Source organism: Gracilinanus agilis, chromosome 5 (genome assembly GCF_016433145.1).
Source record: "Gracilinanus agilis isolate LMUSP501 chromosome 5, AgileGrace, whole genome shotgun sequence".
NCBI lineage: Eukaryota > Metazoa > Chordata > Mammalia > Didelphimorphia > Didelphidae > Gracilinanus > Gracilinanus agilis.
In genome coordinates, this window is record NC_058134.1 from 129,526,369 (window position 1) to 129,549,688 (window position 23,320).

Genomic DNA, 23,320 nt, shown 5'->3' on the forward strand with positions numbered 1-23,320 from the left:
TATATTCACACCATCTAAGGAAGTAGGGAGGCTTAACTTAGGGTGGCCAGCAAAGCTGTCTTCAAATATCTGAAAGACTATCCAATGGAGAAAGGATAATACTTTTTTTTGCTTGGCTTCAGAAGACAGAGCTAGTAACAGTGGTTGTTAAATTGTGAAGAGAATTGTAAGCTTGCTAGAAGGACAATTTTCCAAACAGTTAGGGATATTTATATTTGGAACAACTTGACTTACATCTTCCTCTTCTCACTAGTGGATTTTGAACAAAGGCTGAATGACTACTTGTCAGGTTATGTGGTAGGTGAAAACTTGTTCAATTTAAGTTCTCTAGTATTTATTATCTACTCTATGTCAGACACAGACTGGACAAGATGGCCTCTGAAGTCCCTTTCAACTCTGAAATTCTTTGATTTTATTCTACAAGTGAACTTCCAGAGGCTAAATTCTATAAACTCAGGAACTAGCCTTCTGATCCTAACATCATTTCCCAAATAGATTTCTCTATTAAAAAAAGAATTTTGAAAATAAGTTGCAAAGTATCATTATCATCATCATCTTTGTCATCATCATTAATATCTTTATGTATAATTATAAATCAGGAAAATGTGAATTTGCCTTGTGTTTATTTGATTTCTTGACAGCAAAGAGACACAGTGAATAGAGTAACTGGATCTGGATGAAGACTCATCTTCCTGGGTTCGAATATGGCCTCAGATACTTACCTGTGTTGTGACCCCAGGCAAGTCACTTAACCCTGTTTGTCTCAGTTCCCCCATCTATAAAATGAGCTGTAGGAGGAAATGGCAAACCACTCCAGTATTTTTGCCAAGAAAACACCAAATTGGGTCATGAAGAATCAGACATTACTGAAAAACTAACAATGTCCTAGCATGAAATCATAAAAATAGAACACATTTGGAGTCAGACCACCATGATTGGAATATGGAGATTGTGCCACAAATGTACTCTGTGAGGCAGGTAGGTGGTACAGTTAGCTGTTAGAGCACTGGACATGGAGTCAAGAAATCCTGAGTGGCTCTAGCCCTGGGAACTTACTAGCTTTGTGATCTTGGGCAAGCCCCTCACTCTGTCTGCCTGGGGTTCCTTGTCTGTAAAGTAGTGATAATAATAGCACCTCCTTCCCAAGGCTGGGGTGAGGATTGAATGAGATACTCTTTGTAAAGCACTTAGCACAGTGACTGGCATATAGTAAGAATTACATAAGTGAACTATTATTATTATTATTACTATTATTATTATTATTATATGACACTCTGGATAAGTAATTTTTACCAATGTGAATTTGTAATTGGTAAAATTTACCAAAATTCAATTTCCTCATCAGTAATATGAAGGGGTTAGTTGCAAAGATCTCTAATATCTCTTCCAGCTCTAAATGTAGTGATTTTATGACCTCCTAAGATAAGTGGATCAAAGTCTTAGATTTATAGAGGTGGGAAACAAAATCCTCAAGTAGGAAGATGTACCAGAAAGCTTAGGACCTTTCCTAACATTAGCTTCATTGTCATGAAGTTCGTTCTGTTTTGTTTTCTTGAAATGACTTGAATGAATTTTTTTATCTCCTTCAAAGAACTTTCTCTAAGAAAGTTTCAATCCCCAGGCAAAAGACACATTGGTGAAAGAACTGAAAATCTTGCTGGGCTTAAGACAATATAGAGAAAGAAACCAATGTTAATGGTATGCCAGGACCCAAGCCTTGTTTAGGTAAAAATGAAATATTTTTAATGTTCAACAGTGTTACATTCATCTGGAAAATCTGAGTATAATTCATAGAAAACCAAAACAAAGACTACCTTGGCTTTAAAAAGAAAAAAAATCATATTTCAAACTAATTTTATTAGGGGTTGGGGTCCTAAAACCCCAACACAAGCTGAGAATGCAGTACAGTTCAGGCTAATACTTAAGTTAATCTTTAAATAAACTGCTACTTGCCAATAAAAATATCATTAAATAAAAAAAGATTTATTTATTTCCATATTTACAAAAGAAGGATGCTGATTTTGTAAAACTCTATTTGAGATGATATTTGGGTGCTGATGTTTAGAATGGGAAAGGATGTTTCAAATTGATGAGTGTATTTAGGAAACACTGCATAATTCAGTCTATTGAATACCATTGAACGATGCGGCATCCTCTCTATGAAATGATGCTTGGATTCTTCTCTAGTTCTTGCTTTATCGAAGAGCCTCTGGTACTTCCACCTATAAAATAGGGGATTATTGTTCTCATTAAAATAGTACACTAATTACAACAAGCTAACATCTGTTGTAGATATTTATGGTTATTCTCTGATCAACATACAAACATACCTCCCTTTCAATAGAATGAATAATGATGCCTTTGAAAAATTGTGGCACATCCTAACTGTGTGACCCTGTACAAGTCATTTAACCACCATTGTCTAGCCCTTACCACTCTTCTGCCTTAAAACCAATACATAGTATTGATTCTAAGACAGAAGTTAAGAGTTCTGAAAAAAAATTATGGGTTGTTCCAACTTCTTTGGACATCAAATCTTATTTTAAATGTATTCATTATTTAATGTCTTCATTCAATTATTTAAAAGCTGATTTTCTGTGAAATGAAGAATCATTCCAAAATGTGCATTATCAGTTTGATTTATCTGTTTCAGAAGCAAGCATTTTTATGTAATGGGTTTTCTTAAAACAAGAGCTTTGGGGATATGCTGGAGCTTGGAATGAGTGAATAACAACAGGCATATTTCCCAACTGGAAATGTGCTCAGTGGTGTTCTATATTTCCAACTGGTATGTTTGATCTTGCATACTAAAATATTTAGAATATTAAAAAGTATTTTGGGAAGTGACTTTGGTACCATCATGCAATTGAGGCCAACTCATCTGCTAATTCTGTGCCCAAATGCCAGTTCTCCAATTACTTACCCTTCTTAATTGTCTTATGCTGCTTCCCCGAATTTCATCCATGAGGCTATCATGAGCTGATCTCTGTGGAGTGGAGGGTCGTGAACTTTCTTCTGCTTTCTTTTCTTGAACTGACCTTAACGAATTTTTTATCTCCTTCAATATATTGTTGGGCTGTTTTTTGATCTTTTTCCCTTTTTTCTTTTTCTGTCCATTTTGCAATGCCCTTTGGGCATTCTCTTGTTGTTTGATAACTTCTGCAATGTTTCGGGTTATTAACTTTTTCTCTGGGAGAGGAGGAGGGGGAGGAGGAGGAGGAGGAGGTAGTGGTGACACATGAGGAGGAGGAGGAGGAGGTGGTGGTGGTGGCGGTGGAGGAGGAGGTGGAGATGGAGCCGCAGGAGATGGAGGTCGACTCCTTACAGACTGGACTTTCTTAGGCAGCTTTGGAGATGACCAGGGAGAATGTCTAGGGGAGGCATAAGGTGACGAGCCAGGAGTTCCCCTCTGCCAAACTTTGGTTCTGAAGTTGGATCCCCCATCATACCCCTCTTGTTGCTTTTGCTCCTGCATACGTTTCTGCCTCTGCTTGTCCATATTTCTTGTCAAAATGCTCGTCATGCTCATTCTTGGTCCAGCGAGTTCAAAGTGATAGCCCAGCCTCACCAGCGTTGTGTTCTCCTTCAGCAACTTGACAATCTCCATTTCCACCTGACTGCCCATGATATGCCTTTGGTTGTGAAACCGCAGTTCTGTCAGAACTGTGTTGTGCTGCAGGGCCCTCATGATAGCCAGAATCCCTTTCCCTGTGATGAAATTTGACTCGATGTTGACGCTGGTTATGTGCTGGTTGACCTTCAGCATCTCTGCAATGGCAATGGCTGCAGTGTCATCAGCCCGCGTATTGGCCAGGTTGAATGTTTTCACCATCGTGTTGTCCTTGAGGGCTTCGGCAAAACGGGATAGATTCTGAGTTGTGATGTTCTCGATGTTGTTCAGATTGACCTCGGTGGTATCGGGGTCATTGTTCTTCACCCTTTCCAAAGCATCCTCGATAACAGTGGGATTTCCACAAGGGTGCATGGCAGTAGGTGAATCGGTGTTTCGGCCACTGTGGCCATTAGTTAAGTTTATATTTTCTACTTGACTCTTAAACGTTTTTGGTTTAGGGCTATCAGAACGACTTTGTTCACAATTCGGAGATCCCTGAAAGCCCTCCAGGACTTTGGGCTTCCTTTCTTCTTTATCTTCTTCTTCTTCTTCTTCTTCTTCACTTTCTTCTTCCTCTTCTTCCTCTTCTTCTTCCTCTTCAGTATAAACCTCTTCGGAAACCTCACTGTTGCTTTCTGTAAAGATGAGTTCTTCCTCACTGTCCTCTTTGTCTTCTTCTGTACCCTAAATGGGGAAGGCAAGTTATGCATAACTCAGAAATGCTCAGAATCCATTTGATCAATGAAAACATTGCAAGACAATTACTGAAGATTTTAAATAATATGACTGCATCAACTTAAACAGGCATCATGGTCAAGATTCCAATACTAAACCATCCAATGGTAAAGACTTTTCCTTTGGTTTTACCAAGAATCCATTTCTTTTGTCTCCTGGCTCATTTATACTATGTGAGATTTAACCATCGTTCAAGAATTGACACACCAAACTCCCCCAAAAACAAAGAGACAAGAAGACAAAAAAAAATGAAAACAAACAAAAAAGTAACAAACTAACCATTGATTGTCTAAATTTAGGATGCTATCCAGAGACTCCATGGGATTTTAAGAGCTGAGATAAAAATCTGGAGAGGCTTTTCAGTTCAAAATGTAAGTATTCCTTTTTCTATATCAGTTTAAGCAAGACTTGAAATGTAACAAAGATATTGCTTTTACTTCACTAGACTAGAGAATGACTAATTTGGAGAAAAGGCTAGTTAGGATTTTTATCACTAGGATGTTTTATCTGAAGGCCAACACGAAGGACTTATCAAAAAATAGGGTTCATAATAAAAATATGCTTCACTTGTCTGTATTATGACTTTCAAAGAACTTTCACATGAGACATTATTTCATTTGTCCTTTGTCATAGGTAAGGGATAAGAGATTACCAACCCGATTTTATGGATTAGAAAAAATGGATTGTAGTGACTTGCCCAAGAATGTTAAATAAGTTCTAGTTTTGGAGACACACACAGTCCAATGCCCTTTTCACCATGTTGTAGTTTCTCATTGTATTATGCCACTAGTATGGTGATTAATGCTTTGAGGGATACAGAAAGAAGGACAAGTCATGACTTCACAAAGGTGATGGTTTTGTTATTATTTTCTTAGTTCTTGGGGTAAAATCACCTTTTATTTTATATGTATATCCATATATCCATATATCAATATCATCCACCAAGCCATTATCATCTTTTATCAATTATCTTTTAAAAAAACAAGTACTCAGGGACAGCTAGGTGGGTCTCTAGATAGAAAGCCAGACCTGGAGACAGGAGGTTCTGGGTTCAAATCTGGTGTCAGATACTTCCTAGATGAGTGACTGCATTTAGTTTGTGGCTGCCATTCACATGACACAGGCAAGTCCAATTAGCAACAAACAGGGAAGAGAGTGAAATTTGCTCTTGCCTCAGTTTATCAAACTTTCTCTCTGCCCACTCTCAGCCACATCTTGGGAGCCAGCTATGGCTTTCTATTTTACCTTTGATGCCCAGGGGGGCAATCTAGGGGGCATTGCAGGGGAGATCGCCCTGCCCCCTGGCTCATTGATCTCTTGACTCTATGGCTGCCTTATTCCGGCTGCCATTCTATCCTCCTGACTCAATTCACCCAATGATTTCCTTTACACAGTCCTGGACTCCAGGTTAAATAGTCAGCCTGAGATGAGGTCAAGTGTGCATCCCCATGAGAAGGAGGAAGAGTAAATTTCCTTCACACAGTGCTGAAATTTTACTTTGTAGTGTTTCATTTTGATCCAGACCTACGATTTCATCAGTATCTGGAGTTTTCCATTAAAAAACATTTATCTATCTATATACACATAAACATACACACACACACACACACACGCACACACACACACACACACACACACACATATATATATATATTCAGGAAGGAAGTGTAGAGCTTGTCCCCAAAATCCCAGTGCACTTTTAAGCTGAAAAAGTTTCACTAAGACTTGGGATATTGTATTTGTGGTTTTAGAGAATTTCTTGGGACATTAAAAAGATTAAATACAGAGGCAGTTAAGTTGCACATGGGTTAGAGTGCTGTGCCTGGAGTCAGGAAATTTGAGTTCAAATCTAGCCTCAGACACTAGCTATGTGACCCTGGGCAAGTCACTTAAATGTTGCCTGCCTTTGTTTCCTCAGATGTAAAAATGGAGCTAATAGTAGCACCTATCTCAAAGGGTTGTTGTGAGGATCAAATAAGATAGCACGTGTAAAGCTCCTAGCACAATGCCTGGCACATAGTGGGTGTTTAATAAATGCTTATTCCATTCCATTTCGTGAGACTTGCTCATGGTCACATTCCCAGTGTGTATGTGTCAGAGGGAGGACTTGAACTCAGGCCCTTTCTGTTTCCAAGCACAGAACTCTATCCACTATCTTTTCAGTTCAGTTCAATTTTTCCATGACTGTGCTCAGAACTTTTAAGTTTTGGGGTGGCTTGGTGGATCAATGGAGAGAGAACCAGTCAGTCCTAGAGATGGGAGGTCCTGGGTTCAAATTTAGAATTGACTCTAAGACAGAAAGTAAAGGTTGAAAAATAATCTTAAAGTTCTTTACAGGAAGATGCATAGAAATACGTTTTAAACCTGTCAAAATTTCCCTTGTCTTTAATAATTTCTTCAGTGCTTTATCACTCAGAAAATCCCCAGAGCCCTAGTTCTGAATCCTTTAAACTGCTTGAATCAGATTCTTTCCTGGACTGATGCTCCTGTTTAATGTTTATTGAATTCACAGTCACAAAGGAGATCCCTTCTCTGCTCTCATCTAAGTTGCAGGTGCTGTTCTTCCACAGCAGGGCTTCTATAATAATCAGAAGGGCAGAACTTTGGCCCCAAAGTTCCAAGTGCTTTATTTCCATCCCTTTGCTTGCAGATGCAGGTCTCTGTTCACCTTTCATCTTTTGAGGAAAACTTTAAACCTTAACAATGGGGGAAAACAATCTGATATTCAGTGGAATCCAACCCGATAAACATTCATTAAGCACCTTCTGTGTGCCAGGCATTAAATTAGAGTGGAAAAGGATCAGTGATTATAGAGATTCATTACTTGCATGAATTATATGGTTTGTCTATGGTTCTATCAGATACCAAAGGTGGACAGTAAGTCACCAAGAGAGGATTCATTCCTTAATTCAATATATATTCACTGTATCAACACAACATACAAGGCATTAGTGACTAGATACTTTGAGAGATAAAAAGAAAAAGAAGGCACCGTCAAAGATCTAATGGAAATAGCAGTTTGGTATTTTAATGGCTACTTCTTGGGGCCCCAGATTGTTGCTAGGGACAAAGGCAACAACAACAACATTCATTGCTTTCACTGTCCCTTTCAGTGTCTATGCCTTGCTCTTTATCTCCATAAATTTTTCTATAATTAGGTGCTTTTTTGTTGTCTGCTCATTTTTCCGACTGTTGTCTGGGAGGTTAGGGCACCCTCTTAAGCTTCAGTCCTTCCTTGATGCCACCCTTAGCTTTTTTTCTGGGTTTCTGCCAGAGTTCCAGTTCTACCAAGATGGTATGATGGCCTGAGGACTGGGAGCTCCCACTGCTGATTCAATGAACCCTCGAGCCTCCTGATGGCTGAAATTCTCACCTCAGACTTGATCTCAGGCTTTTGGGTCCATCAACTACCCCAAACTGGGATCTATTTTCTGGCCACAGACTCTGGTTGGGACTCAACAACACCATTCAAAAAGGGGTGAGATACAAGCAAAAAGCAAGATAGAAAATCTATAAAAGCATGATAGAAGCGAGGACAGACTTTGCAAAATGGACAGGATTTAAGAAAGTGAAAGAAAGATGTTTCTTTCAAAATAGACAACATTCAGCCATTATACAGAGTTAAGAATGTTGCTGAAAATTCATCTTGGCCATTTGGAAAATAACAAAGGGCAATAGAAAGATACATGGAGGACATGAGCACTCTGCCACATGTTACAAAGGAGGAATTCGGTACCAGTGGTGTAAAGACATGCATGATGGAAAAAGAAGATGGGTGGTAATGTGGCAAGGACAAGGGATAACTGAAGGACATTCCACATGTTCCATTGGTATCCTTGAGATGTCATGACAACAGAACACCCTCAGCACGGTGGGCTAACTTATAGGAGAGTAGGGATAAGAGGTAGACAGGAGGATCAGATGTGGCTAGGCTACTATCTCTATCGTCTATGATTAGCTCACAGATTCATGGGAGTATTTTATTAACAGGTAGGGAACAGGTCAGTGAAAAAAGAGCACTGAACACATGAAGCATTTTAAAATTTCTTTAAGGGAAATGATGCACTATATGTTTATGTGTGAGCATGAATAGCTACCTACATACGCATATATGTACATATGTACATATGCATATATTTATATAAATATACATGCACAAATACATACACACATATGTATATATATATATATATACAGAGAGAGAGAGAGAGAAACAGAGAGACAGAGAGACACACACAGAGACAGAGACAGAGAGAGAGTCTGGGATTAGGGTTTTCATCCTGGCTCTGTCATTATCTATATTCTTCAAGCTAATATCCCTAGACCTCATTTTTCTCCCTGTAAAATGAGTAGGTAGACTAGGAAAGCTCTACAGTACCTTCCAGCTCTAACTGTCAAATCTGATTTCATCAGTCACAATGACATTAAAGAAGAGGCATTACCTTTAGCCTTGCTGCTATACTCTAAGGATTATGGGACCTTTCCATCTGAATTACCACTGAAACTTTCCACAAGTGTTATCTCCCTGTTAGATTGTGTCCTCTTGGAGAGCAGGACCTAACTTATTTTGTTATTTTTACCCCTGGTATTCATCACAAATGTTGTGCACTCAGAAGTGCTTAATACATTTTCCTTCCATCGTTCATTTAGGGAGAAGGACACAGAAGCTCAATTCCTTCATCTCTAAAAGAGGAAGTTGAACTAAATGATCTCAGATCTCCCTCTGGTCTTAACTCCTCTGATTCTGTGATTCAATGATTCTATTCCAGTGCTAGCTTTTGCAATGGCTATTGATTTGATTTCTATGGTGAGTCTTGGATTGGCAGGGTCTCAAATGGGGTGTGCATAGCTCTGTCACCTGGTCCATAGTCTGACCTTCATAACATTGGGTAGGGTGCAAAGCCAGAAACAAGAATTCCAAATGAAAGTGGGGCTACTGTGAAGACAGCAATTTCAAGGGTAGTAGAAACCAAGAAACAGAGGAGCTAGAAAGGAACATCTGTGATTCTGTGCCTATTTCTAGGCTCCATTTTGAATTTGCAAAAAGATGCCAGAAAATGGGTTAATCTATTGACACCCCAGACCTCAGGTATTGAATTGAATGACCAAAAGTGTGATTTAAGATTAGAATAAGAAGGTGGTTTTCCCAGGAAAATGTATCCTTAATCTAGTTGACTTTTTAAGATATGCACATACATACATATTTTAAACTTCCTTGAAATCAGGCCAGACGTACAATACATATGCCAGCAATTGAGTTCTCATCACCTTGGCTCCTGTCTGTAATGGCTGATGGGTAGTAGAGATGCCCATCTATGAAGATATCACTAGCAATGAGCAGGGACAGGGAAAGAGAGAATGTGCCACTTGTTTGTATCTATTTTAAATGGCAAGACCCAGGGCATTGTGGACAAGAGGTAAGAAGGGTCACCCCGGATAAACAACCACTTCCAAGAGAAACAGCAGGATGAGAGTTGCTCAAATGGTGAGAGTAAGTTAAAACCTGGATGTTTACACACACACACACACACACACACACACACACACACACACACACACACACAAAACGCAGGTGGCTTTTATGCTGGGTCATTTTTGGAGCTCCAGATTCAGCAGACTTAAAAAAGATCATTTCAGAGAAATTGTTATTGTTTGGTACTTGTCAAAGACTAACAATAGCCTGGGAACAGTAGAGAGCATTAGAAGAAAATGATGGAGCAAGTCACTGTCCTTGCTGGATGGCCCTGAGCTATTTAATCTGTATCACATTCAAGCTGTTCTCTATGCCTGGAATGTCCTCTCCGCCCCTACTTGACTGCTGAATTCCTACCCAGCTTTTAAAGCCCAACTTAATTTCCACCTCCTCTTGAGAGTCTTTGAGAGATAGTGTAGTATAATGGAATGAACAGTGTATATTTGGAATCAAAATCTGTGGTTTTGAGACTTGGCCCTAGCATGTACTTAGCTGGATGATTACTTGCAAGTCACTTTATCTCTTTGACTCAGTTTCCTCATCTGAAAATGAGGATATTTAGTTCTACAGAGCAGCGAACAATACTATCGTTGTTGTTCTTGTTCAGATACTAGAGCAGTTTGCCACTTACTTCTTCAGCTCCTTTTATAAATGAGGAAACTGAGGCAAACAGGATTATGTAACTTGTCTAAGGTCACACAGCTAAGAATTGTTTGAGGACAGATTTGAACTCAGGAAGAAGTCTTCCTGACTACAGAATGGTAATTATTTTTCCTCCCAAGAGTTCATACTTTTTTTTTTCACTTTTGTTTTTCTCTAATGCATTCACCTTAAAATGTTATCTGTTATGGTTATCTGTGCGGGCCGTATCATCCAACTTAGACTGTAAACTTCATGAGGGAAGGGAACGAGCCCTATCTTCACTTTCTAATCTCTTTTTGTACCAACACAGTGCTCTAAATAAATTAGGGTTCTACCTTGATTCCTATCTGTCATGGCTGAGAGAAGGTAGATGTGCCCTCCTATGAGAGTATCGCTAGCAATGGACAAGGAGAGAGAAAGACAAAATATGCCACCTGCCTGCTTCCATTTTAAGTAGCAACATCCAATGAGATCTAGAAGTAAGGAGAGGCACTCCCTTACAAAGCACCACTTCCAAAAGAAATGGCAGGATAAGAGTTGTTCAAATGGTTAGAGTCAGTTAAAACTAGGATGTTTACATAAGAAAAAAAATAATGCCAATTAAATTGTTGAATTGAATTAAATGTATCAAATATGGAAGGACCCTGAAAAAAAGCAAATCTTATTCTCCTTTTTTCTCCCTGTTTACAAGTCTTCTAATTTAAATAAACTTATTATTCCTAAATAAACTTATTCTTCTCATTATATTTTTAATCACTTAGAAAAGTAATCCCTTAACTTCCATCTTAGAATCAAAACTATATATTGATTCCAAGGCAGAAGAGTGACAAGGGCTAGGCAAAGGGGGTTAAGTTACTTGCCCAGGGTCACACAGCCAGGAGGTATCTGAGACCAGACTTCCTATCTCTGGGTCTGGCTCACAATTCACTGAGCCACCTAGCTTCCCTCTCTTCAATCACTTCTAACAATTATTTTCTATGCCCTAATGAAAGTAATAAGCAAACTGCTTTACTATATCAAGGTATCCTTTTTTATTCCCTGCTTTTGTTGTTGTTATTGAGTCATTTTTCAATTATGTCTGATCTTCCATGACCCTGTTTAGGGTTTTCTTGGCAAAGATACTGGAGTGTTTTGCCATTTCCATCTCTAGCCCATTTTATAGGTGAGGAAACTGAGGCAAACAGAATTAAGTGACTTGCTCAGGGTCACACAGCTACTCTCTGAGGCCAGATTTGAACTCAAGAAAATGAATCTTCCTGACTCTAGGACTGGAACTCTACTTACTGTGCCACCTAGCTGCCCTATAATGATGATACTGATCTATTAAAGATGTAAAAAATAATACACTTCCTTTCTTTTAACAATCAGGAAACCGCAAGAGTAGAAGGCTATGGGTCCTGCTCTTTTATCTACTCCTAAATTCCATCCATGTATTGTCTTCACATCACAGACTCCTCTTTTGCCTCTTGGCTCTCTCACCACCTCTATGAATCCCATGGGATATGTTTTGGCATAATGCCCTAGAAAAGAGATTTGCAGTTCCATTTATTTCTCTTAGTGCTATGTTTGTAAAAGAATGATTATGGATTGCCTATAAGGAGAGTGATCATCTGGGCAAGAAATCCATCCTAGCCTCTGTAAGTAGGTTCCTTCCTCTTCACACCCCCAAATATCAACCCAACTGCTTACCGCTCCATCATTATGGCTTTGTTCCTTTGAGCGTGAAAGTTTTTGCTTTTAAAAATTCCAGAGCTCTCACTGTTATATCAATTATAAACTGACTTTGGCTCTCAGCTAAGTGCTTTGCACAAATAAACTGACAGTGAGTGCAGAACAAGATTGGACAAAGGACAAGACTAGAGAAGGGGGTTGGGCATAGGAGAGGGAAGACACCAGGAAATAGAAAGGGGGCACAGATGCAGAAAGTAAGAGCGTACCACAGCAAAGCTTTTCTTCTTTCAAAATTTTGCCTGGTGCTCAGCATGGATGTACCATTTCCAAATCATAATCCTTGTGCCATAGATGCCCACTTTTGTCCTAAAGAATTAATTCAGTTTCACATCAGTGTGTCCGTCCTCACCCTGTGACTGCCCCTAAGTAAGTGTGATGTGCTATACTTAGAGGCGGATCCAGGTATTGTTTCCTGCCACTCTTGATCCGGCTACCAAAGAGCTTTCCTCTCCAGATCTGTTCATTCCTAATGCTTCCCAGAGCATACTAGCGTGATAACTAAGGTCAGCATCTCCTCTTCCCTCCCAGAGCTCTGGCCATTCCTCACATGTGATGACAGACCCACCCATAGTCCTCGGAATTATTTTTTTTTCCAGTGAGGGAGATGAATTTGCATACATCCACCCACATTCTCTAGCCCTCTTGACCAAGAAATAAGCTGGCCAGAGTTAGAAAAACAATTGCAATAGAGCTGATAGGCTTAGGCAGAGATCAAAGCCGTGCCGGTGTAGTCTTGTGCAGTCTTACTTGCACACTGCTGTCCAGTTAAGCTAAAAAGCCACTGTTGTGGTTTAGTTGTGTCCAGTTCTATGTGCCTTTTGTCGATGGGGTTTTCTGGGCAAAGACAAAGGGATGGTCTGCCATTTCCTGGTGCAGTGTGTCTCCATTTTATCCATGAGGACCTGAGGCATACAGAGGTTAAGTGACTTGCCCAGGGGCACCGAGCTAGTAAGTATGTGAGGCCAGCTTGGAACTTAGACCTTCCTGAGTCCAGCCCCTGCCTTCTAAAGCCCTGAAAAGCCCCCCAAACATCTCCCCAAACCTTGATGGAAACCAGGTATAAATCATGAATGGATAACCCCAAACTTGCCTGTTCTTTCCTGCCTCGTTCTTTTTTTTTTATTAGCATGCTGAAGTTCTAGGAGTGGTCTTGGAACAGAACATGCCAGCCTCACCCCAACCCTGGAGTAGCCAGAATGGCCTTGGGCTAAGCCAGTCCTGCCACGGCTGGATTCTTAATAGCCTTGTGATGCATTGCAACAGATGTGCCTCGTCCATATCTTCTCATTCAGTACGCCCTAATGGGGATATTATCTAAGAGTCACTCTCTTGGTCCACTGGCTGACTGACTGACTGTTGGCTCAGGCCACTTGGTTTTTATATCACTCTGCCTGAGCTCAGCTTCCAGAAAGAGACCTCGAGTGGGAGAGCTCCAAGGGGCTTTGGGGATTACCTCACCCAACACCAGCGAGGAAGCTGGAACTCTAATAATGTTCGTTAAATGACTTATCCAAGATCAGACAGTTGTTTAGTGGCAGGCCCAGGACAAAAAACCAGATTAGAGCTCTTTCTAGTACAGCTCATTGCCTGGCCCGTGCTTGTCTATAAATTCAAGAGTCATTTCTATATGTTCTCTAGAGTGATGGCCCCTCCTGTTTTCCCCTAAACACGCCCTCCGGTTTGTTTGTGAAAACCTCTTTATCCACCTTCAAGTTCAAGTTTACTGAACAGAACCTCTGCCTTACTAATAATGGGCATATTCCCTTGGTCTCAGACAATGGCTAGGTAAAAAAAATTAAATTTTATATATATATGTATACATACATATATATATATATGTATATAGTCCTATGACTATCATCATTCTCTCTCCATCTGTAGGAAGGAACTATTCAATTGGCCAGTCTGACAAAGGGGCACTTCTTGAGGTGAATAATAACATACTACAGGCTTTTAGTTCACGCTGGCTAAAGCTTAAAAAATAAACAAAATTAACATCTCAGTTGTATAATCCTTTTCCAACGCTGGCTGGCTCCTTCTATATAAAGAAGAGAACCTCTGCCTTGATTCTTCTAGGAACCACACAGATGACACACGCCCTTGTTTCCATCTAAGGGATTTTCTAGTCCCTGAGAAACAGAGGGCCACAAGGAAGGAACCCATATAAATTTAGGAAGAGTCAGAAAAAAAGAATAAGGAGTGCCCAGAGTGCCCAGCCGAGAGCGCACGCTGTGGGATCCTACGTACCTTGTCGCTCTCCCCTAGCCTCTCTTTCTCCAGAAGCTTTTTGGTCTCTTTCTCCCAGTAGGCCATCAATGCCTCTCTGCTGAATGTCCCAGTAGGGGTTTTCTCTGTCAGACTTTTCTGCCTTAGTCCCACTGGTAGATTCCGACTGGGTTCGATATCTTCCAGCTCTCTCTCCAGTTCCTTCAGCTCCTCGGCTGACAGGGAAGCAAGCAGTTCATCCTCATCGATGGATTCATATTTACTTAGTTCTCTCCTGTAGCCAAAGGTAGACATGGCTGCGTTTGTCAGATGAACAGAAAACGTGAAGAACCAGGCATTCAAGGCAGCCCGAGGCAGGCAGGGACACGGGCAGTTGGGCTGGCTGGCTTCTTTGGTCAGCAACTGGTTGTCAGAGTGGCTGCGATATCCTTTTAAGAGTAGTGATACAGGGTTATGACAATGCAGAGAGGGGTGAAAGCATGGGCTGTTTTAAGCATCAGACGTCAGCCAGACATTTGAACACAAAGAATGTCTCATCGGTGGTGGTTGGAGGTCTTGAAACCAGGGAGGGGGTATTATTCCCATACTGACCAATGCCATATTTAACTCAGCTCGACAGTAGAGAGACTGGGCTCGCCCACCTAGCGAAGAGAGTAGGAATACACGTTAGAGAAAGGGAAAGGAGGTCCACTCACTTTGAAGTCAAACAGGGCAAAGAAGGACTTTATTTTGAGAACCATGGCCACCACAACTATTTTAATGTTGTCCTGAGAGGAGGGTTGAAAGTGACCTTCCTCTGGCCACAACAATCTGTTGATAGTTGTCGTAGGTCCCCTATGTTTTCACAGACGCTCTTGAGGCCATGGACTATTTGCTTTTCCATCTAGTATCCCTTTAAGGAGTTTCTAATAAAAGATATTTGTCCAACAAAATTCCAAAGCACTATTTACTAAAATTCCTATATTCACTGTAAAATGATTTTTTTTTTGGAGGGAGGGAGGAACCAGAATTTAAGGTACGTGATTTCATCTAGGTAGGAAATTGCCTTCCCAACACAGATTCTGTAATTTAAAATGAATCTGTAATTTCACATTTTAGAGAGCTGCCTAGGGCATGGAGGGGTTAAGTGACTTGCCGGGTTACACAACTAGTAAGTGTAAGGGATAGTGTTTAAACCCAAACAATTCCCAGACTCCAGAGCCAACTCTTTATCCACTACACCCTATCTGTTTCTTACATAAGTGATTTTATGAATATTTAAAATAATGAGGACTCTTCTCTGGTGTGGAAATTAAAGAGAAGCCATTTTTTCCCCAAACCTGCATAGGGATCTCCTGATATAGAATCTCCCTCCCCCAAAGTAACTCATGTGTGATTTAAAATCTGAGGAAGATGCCGGGGGTCCCCCCAAGGTTAAATGATTTTCTCATGGCCACACAGATCATGTAGGTTAGTGGCAGGACTGTCTGACTTCACATCTGGTCCTGTACAAACTTCTCTACTGGATTATGATATTTGGGTGGAATCATCTAAAACTTGAAATGTCAGTGCTATAATGAGAGGCACATGAAGCTAGCGGAATCAAGCCATATCAGAGTTGGGCTCATTCCTTCCTTTATGTTGTAGTAGGAGAGCTGTTTCCTGGCAGCTTTCTCCCCACACCTAACCCCCATGGCAGCCCCAGCTTCCCTAAGCCCCTTCCCTGGTGAAGTGTCCTCCCTTCACAAAATCTGATTGGCTCCAGTTTTTTCTGACACAGCTTCCTGGCCTAGAGCCAATAAAAAACCGAAGCCATATGGGCCCCTGGCTCCTCGGACTTGGTGGGTGCCCAAGACCATGTGAGTGGCTGCATCCTGATGACTGACTGACTGACCAGCCGTGCTCCAGATGGAGAGGAGAGGGGCTGCTTCCAGACAAGCTAAGTGCCTCCCTAGCCTAGCTGTACGTCCTTGCTGTGTTGGAGCAAAGTAAACCTCTTTTGTTCCATGTTGAGTGACTCAGGGGTGGCTCATTTCATCCCAGCAGTGAACCTGAGCTAAGAGAGTACTGGTTTTAGAATCATGCCTACAACATCCAAATAATGTTATCCTTGAGTTCTCACGTGTTGTGGGTCACAAAGAATTGAAACGTCCATTTGAAATCGAGTTTTAATAGTGAATGACTATACAAGTGCCCCAACTTTGCCTCAACACGACCACTTGGTTTTTCACATTTGTCTGTCTTTTCATGATAATTTTAGAAAATACCTTCCCCCACTTCCTGTCGTGTGTACTTTAGGCATAGGAAGATCCACCTAAAGCCTGGTTTGGAGTACATTGAGCCATTTTGAAACCAAATGGAAGCTAGTAAAAGTTTTCAGGTGGGCATGTATTGTGTCATTTTTATTGAATTTCCATAGAATTTGTTACATAAATAAAACTTAAGAGAGATGCATAAATAAGATACATAAGAAATTCTAAGAATTAAATCATAATAAATGAAAAGAGAAAGATTGAAATTATTACTGCTACAATTAACCTTTCGCAGAACGTTTCTTTTTCATTGACAAATTAACTAGATTCACAGTTAAGGGAGCATATACATTTCTACTTCGGAGAATAGTAAAAAAAGGACAAAATGACCGATGTCATATTTAACTCTGCCTGATAGAGAGACCGTGCTACAATGTGCTGACTTGAGGAATGATATTTATATTTATGGTTTTGATGTACTCTGATTTTTTACTACTCGCCTAGCATTTCTTGAACTGTATGACTGAGTCTGATTCCTCCCTACCACATATTAGGTTACTTTATTTACTCAACAAAGTCAGTGAGAAGTTACTTAATTCCCAAAAGATGTCTCAGGCCACCCTACCCTGCCTTTCCCAGTACTGTGGCCCTTCAATTTTTCATGGAGGCTAACAGTGATGAAATCACATCAGACATTTCAGAGGTCCCAAAGTGGTTTATTTAAAACTGGATAAAAAAAAAAAAAAACAAAAACAAAAAAAACCAACAACATTTATTTGCAAAGGTTCTTAACCTGAGTTAAAAAATTGCTGGGCATTTTAATATAATCAGTTTCTTTTGCAATCCTACTAGTTTTATTTTGTATATTTAAAAATGTTCATCTGAGAAGGAGTCTCTAGGCATCACTAGGATGCCAACCAGCTGCCACTGTGACACAAGAAAAAGATATAATAACCCCTGGTGTAGAGGCCTTATCAGTTCATGTTCTCCTTCCCTACCCCCTTTCCAAATTAGGCTGGTTTATGGGGTTTCTTGGTTTGCCGTGTTGTGCTTATAGAACACAAGAATGTTCTCTAATACACAATCTCACAACACAATAACCAGAACTCCTAGTATTATACCATGCACTTGGTAGTTTTTACAATTGTTAATTTTTAAAAAATTATTTTGTTTGGTCCCATGCTTTCACTAGGGTAGAAAAATCCCTCTACCATTGCTGATCAGTGACTCACCTATACTTTATTTACTTAGCCAGTTTCCTGGGAGCACAAAGAGGTAACATAATTTACCTATGGCCAAAAAGGTGTCACATGCCAAAGGCACAGGTGGTTTTGATGCCGAGATCAGCATTCTATACCTTCCCCCACTTCCTGTCATACATGCTGATGGTGTTCAGGGAATATTAGTGAAAGGTAAGGTCAGATACTTCCAAAGCATTGTACTGTTTTGGTTATTCAACTACTCTTCAAGATAGAAATCTAGAAAACTAATAAGGGCCATATAAATTATTTACAGAGTTCTAGAATAGTACTTTTATCTAAGTAGCTTCTTCTCTCAACTTTTTTCCTCAGGAAAATATAATTGAATTAGAGTTTCCAATATGGCCCCACAATGTTATACATAGCCATGAATCATCACCTTGATTTCAGCCAACCACTGGTGATTACAACTGCCAGTGATCAGAAGGAAGACTGTATAAGCCAGTGATGGGCAAACTTTTTAAAGAGGGGGCCAGAGGAAAGGAAATGCTCATCTGTCAGTCTCTTTCCAAGGCAACTCTTTCAAAGTTTCATTATATTGTATCTTACTCATTGTATTCATCAAAAGGAGGGGAAATGGGGAAAGTATGAGTCTGATCACAGTAATAGCACTTCCATGATTCCCAGATTTTCTCAATTTGAACAAGCTCATCACCATAAGTTTGCTGCCAAGTGATAGATAAACTTTTATGGAGTCTGACTTACAAAGCTCATCTGCTAAGGATTACTATTCTGTATCATTTGAGGGAGTAATCGCTACAGCAAAATAATAAATTCTTGAAGTTCTGATATATTATTACTACATGAGGAAGAATATTATTTTTATAATTAAGCCAAATAATTACCAGTCCTTAGGTTTCTTTTAGATGAATGTTCAATTTATTCTATTTTTTTAGTGTAAACATTTCTTAAAAGAGTGTGCAAGGGCTCAGTCTACTCTGTGGCAGAGATGCATGTTGGGTAATTAAGAGAGAATAAAGAGCACTTTAAGGACCTCTCTCTCTCTCTCTCTCTCTGTCTGTCTGTCTGTCTCTCTCTCTCTCTCTCTCTCTCTTCCCTGTCTGTCTCTCTGTCTCTCTCTCACACACACAGACACCCTCCCTCCCTCTGTCTCTCTCTCTGTTTCTCTCTCTCCTCTCTCTGTCTCTCTGTCTCTCTGTCTCTCTCTGTCTCTCTCTCTCCTTTCCCCTCTGCCTCTCTGCCTCTCTGCCTCTCTGCCTCTGTCTCTCAGTCTCTGTCTCTCTGTCTCTCTGTCTCTGTCTCTCTGTCTCTGTCTCTGTCTCTCTGTCTCTGTCTCTGTCTCTGTCTCTCTCTCTCTGTCTCTCTCTCTCTGTCTCTCTCTCTGTCTCTCTCTCTCTCTCTCTTTCTCTCTTTCCTTTCCCCTCTGTCTCTCTGTCTCTCTCTGTCTCTCCTCTCCCTGCTCCCTCCCCAGCTTCCCTCAAAATTTAAATGTCTTGTTGATAAATAAATTTCATTAACAGACATTTTGATCTTCCATTATTCTTAGATCATAATTCCTGTTTTTAAACATTAGCCATATTTTAGAGTATCTATTCTCTTAAGTTATGTTTGTTGTTGTTCGTTCATTTTTTGTCATGTATAACTCTTTGTGACCCCATTGCAGGTTTTCTTGGCAGAGATCCTAGAATGGTTTTCCATTTCCTTCATCTCATTTTATATATGAGGAAAAAGGCAAACAGAATTAAATATCATGCTCAACACATAGGTAATGTCTCAGACCATATTTGGATTCAAGAAGATGGGTCTTCCTGACACCAGAATAGTTCCACTTAGCTGCCTAGTAAATGTTATTGGGCAGATTTTCCTGAAAGGTGTTTACATTTTCCATGTATCTTAGCTTTTTCATACAAAATGCTTGAACCTGATATCACATGAGGGCAATGAGGCACCTGGTGGTACAGTGGATGGAGCACTGCACCTGGAGTCAGGAAAACCTAAGTTCAAATCCAACCTCAGACATTTTACTAGCTTTGTGATCCTGGGCAAGTTACTCTGTTTAACTCAGTTTCTTCAACTATACAGTGGGGATAATAAAGCACCTATCTCCCAACGTTATATTGTAAGAATCAAATAAGAGAACTGAAACTGGCAAATAGTTACATAAATGTTACTTATTATTATTATTATTATTATTATTATTATTATTAAAAACAGACCTGGAGTCAGAAGATGTTGGTTTAAGTCTCAGTTATTACATTTGCTATGTGACTTTGAGAAAGTTACTTAAATTCTCAAGTTTCCATTTCCTCATCTTGAAAATAGGTATAATAATACAGTGTATAACTGAGAAGGTAGTTGTGAGGATAGAATGAGATAACGAAATTTAACATTCAAAAGCCCACTACAAGTAGAGAGAGCACATTGCAAAGTGCTGGGAGAGATTCAAAATATAAATATGACATGACCCTTGCCTTCCTGGAATTTGGAATAGACATGGAAAACAATGTTATTTTTGTATTAAATATATTTATATTTGTTGTATATTAATATGTATAATACCTTGTTATAATAATTAGCTTGTTTTAAGCAATGAGGTGGTATAATGACCCTGAAGTCCATATGGTTCCCTCTACTGGAGTTTTAGGGAGTTTATATTAGAGGAAAACTTATGAATTCAATCATGATTGCTCTGAGCCTCCAGTTAGGAAAATTCCTAACATTTAGATAGAGGTTTGTTCCTCTGCCTAAATCAATCAATCCACTCAATTATCATTTATCAAGTGCATTCTGTGTGCCAGGAACTGTGATAAGCATCTAAATTTACATTTTTATTGATATAGGTATCCAGATTAGATTATAGTGCATATAAATAGACAGGTCCTAGGAAGGGAAGTTGGGGAAAGAACAGGTCTTTTCTTGGAGCTTCCTTTAGTCCTTGAGTAGGTGGGCACATTGGTGATATCATCCTAGGTCTTCTGCTCTAAGATGTCTGTAAAGCCAATGGCTTTCTTTGTAGTTTCCTCTTTCTGCTACAGCTCTGGTCCATTTCTGCCTTCTCCTTTGACTGGTCACTCAAGGTTTCCAGTTCTTAACTCAGCTCTGTTCCTTGCTCTGCTGTTTCCAGACCCTTGGAATCTCTTTTTGGTTAGGGCATAGCACCTCACTTTTATACAGATGTTTTAGGGTATGACTAAGTCTTTCATGTAATGACTTTGATTCAAAGAGGTGTACAGGTCCTGTTCATCCTAGTTCATATCAATCAATTCAATCGAGAAATGGTCTTATCTAATAAAGAGAATTACTTTTAATTGAGTCAGATAATAAATGGAGCCCTACCCGTACACTTTCCAAGTATAGTAGAGAGGTACTAAATAAATTTCTTTGTGAAGCTGGAGGTTGAAGGTTGCTACTAATATCAAGGGTCAAGAAAGACTTCATAAAGGAGGTGGGGTTTGAGATGAGATTTAAAGGATGAGTTGTTAGGGATGGGTAAAATTGTGTTATATGAATGTAATATAATATTAGTATACTATAAGAAATATCAAATATGAAAATGAAAAATTCAGAGAAGAATGGAAAGACATATGAATTAATAGAATTAAGTGAGCACAACCAGGAAAATAACACATGACTACAATGTAAAGGGAAAGAATGATTTTTAAAAAACTAAATGCTATGTAACTATACTATGTAATAATTGCTATGTAACTAAAATAACCAGTCTTGGACTTGGAGAAGAGCTGAGAAAATGCATTATTCACCATAGAGGTGGGGGACTATGGCTATAGAATTCTGTATACATTGTCAGCTTTAGTTGTGCTGAACTGATTTTTCTTCTTTAATCTTTGTCACACAGAATAGCTTGTGAGATAATGGAGGAGAGAAGAAAAAATTGGAAATGAATATGATGAATCAAAATAAGTAATAAATAAAAATAAATATCTTCAAGAAAAAAATTTAAGTGGGTGGAAATTCAGCAGGCAAAAAGGGAGAGAGAGGAGATAACATATTTTTAAAAGTACTTTTTGTAACAGCTAGTTAGTATCTGACAAGCATTATAAAAGGAACATTACATATGAAAAGAACTAAGCATTTAATATATGCCAAGTACCACACTCCTATTTAATTTAATAATTAAGTTCAATAAACAGTTATTGATTACTTTCCATATTCAGTGCACTTCTGCTCTATTCTCGTGTTGTATGAGGCACCCATTTGCTGAAAGAGCAATTGCTTAGCTTCTCCTTTTCCCCAACCAATGTGGCTTTGGTGTCCAAAGGGAAAGTTCAGAAGATGGTATAGAACACAGGACTCCCTGACAATATCCTTTTGCTTTTAATATAATAGCTTATGAATTACTGAGCAGAGATCTGACTATAATACAATTAACAGAGATGAAGAGGCATAACCTCAAAGATTTATTTTGTGGGGCTCAAAATTTTTACCTGCATTACTATGTTGATTATACATAGATTATAAGAAATTTAAATTTCTTATGTCTCAGATTTTAAGTTCCATACCTTTCCTTTTCCCCCAGTGTTTTTCTTTTAAAAAATAAAACCAAATCATATACTTTTGTCCTTAGGTATTAAGGAAGGCATCTTAAAAAGGATTCTGACATACCCACCCATTTAAATTGGTATTTTTTGGTATAAACTCCTAAGGAAGTTCAACTTTCTGCCTTATTCATGGTTGTATGTAGACAGCAGCTTGGCAGATGAAAGGAAAGAGGGACACACTGGGGGAATGTCAGGGAAAGGTCAAGCTCTAAAACTGACAACACCCAAACAGTACACATACATCAGATAAGAACTGGCAATACTCTTAAGTCTTCACTAATCAGGCATAGCTTGGGAGCCAAGAAAGTCTACTAATAATGCCAGCTGGCTACCCTGAGCGTGAGTCCCTCTTTTCCTCCTCACACACTCTGAGAGACCCAGAGCTTTGCTCAATTGGGCACTAATCAAGGGTAGAAAAGGCCAGTCCATGGATCCTCATTAGTTTCTCTTCTTGGTTCTAGTGGATCTTGTGAGAGCTTTGGAGCCTCATTCCATTTTGGGATGGAGCCCAGCATTTGGACTTGACATTTTGGCATAATATGGCAAGCCCTACATGGTTGTTTCATTCTTATTCCATCTGCCCATGGTAGTAAGAGAGGATGAAGGCTATTTCAGTTCAATAAAGAGTTTCTAGCTCTTGCTTCAATTCTTCCCAGGGCAAGTAGTATATTTTGCTTCCATAGTCCCAATGAAGGGAAGTAGGCAATGATTATTATACTGGAATAAACTACCTGGCTTCAGGAATCACCTTTAGCTTGAGTCATTGTCTTGACCTGCCTCTTGGAGGGAACTTGGGTAAGTGGATAGCTGGCTTTCCCTTCCTGTCTTCTGGAGAGAGTTTAATTCCAGTTGAAGGTCAACAAGTCCTGGCTGAGTCACACACCTGAGCA

The 23,320-nt window shown here is 39.5% G+C and overlaps 1 protein-coding gene across 2 annotated transcripts; it reads right to left on the reverse strand.

The window, feature by feature from the left end:
- Nucleotides 1-1,967: 1,967 nt before the first annotated feature.
- LMOD2 (leiomodin 2) lies at nucleotides 1,968-15,002 on the reverse strand. Of its 2 annotated transcripts, none has more exons than XM_044678162.1 (3): nucleotides 14,438-15,002; nucleotides 2,924-4,290; nucleotides 1,968-2,222 (listed from the first exon to the last, which is right to left on the reverse strand). In XM_044678162.1, the coding sequence occupies exons 1-3, from the start codon at nucleotides 14,712-14,714 to the stop codon at nucleotides 2,196-2,198; spliced, it is 1,671 nt and encodes a 556-aa protein (XP_044534097.1). In that variant the 5' UTR covers nucleotides 14,715-15,002; the 3' UTR covers nucleotides 1,968-2,195. The 2 variants fall into 2 exon arrangements, with proteins under 2 accessions (XP_044534097.1, XP_044534096.1); XM_044678161.1 differs by having other exon boundaries at nucleotides 2,924-4,297; nucleotides 14,442-14,988.
- Between the last annotated feature and the right edge of the window lie 8,318 nt (nucleotides 15,003-23,320).

Excerpts from the sequence above, each read along its gene's own strand:
- LMOD2 (XM_044678161.1), bottom strand. The coding sequence starts at position 14,714 with ATGTCTACCTTTGGCTACAGGAGAGAACTAAGTAAATATGAATCCATC. Across the intron at positions 4,298-14,441 it reads GGCTAGGGGAGAGCGACAAG|GGTACAGAAGAAGACAAAGA; the intron begins GTACGTAGGATC and ends TTCCCCATTTAG. Across the intron at positions 2,223-2,923 it reads GCATAAGACAATTAAGAAGG|GTGGAAGTACCAGAGGCTCT; the intron begins GTAAGTAATTGG and ends CCTATTTTATAG.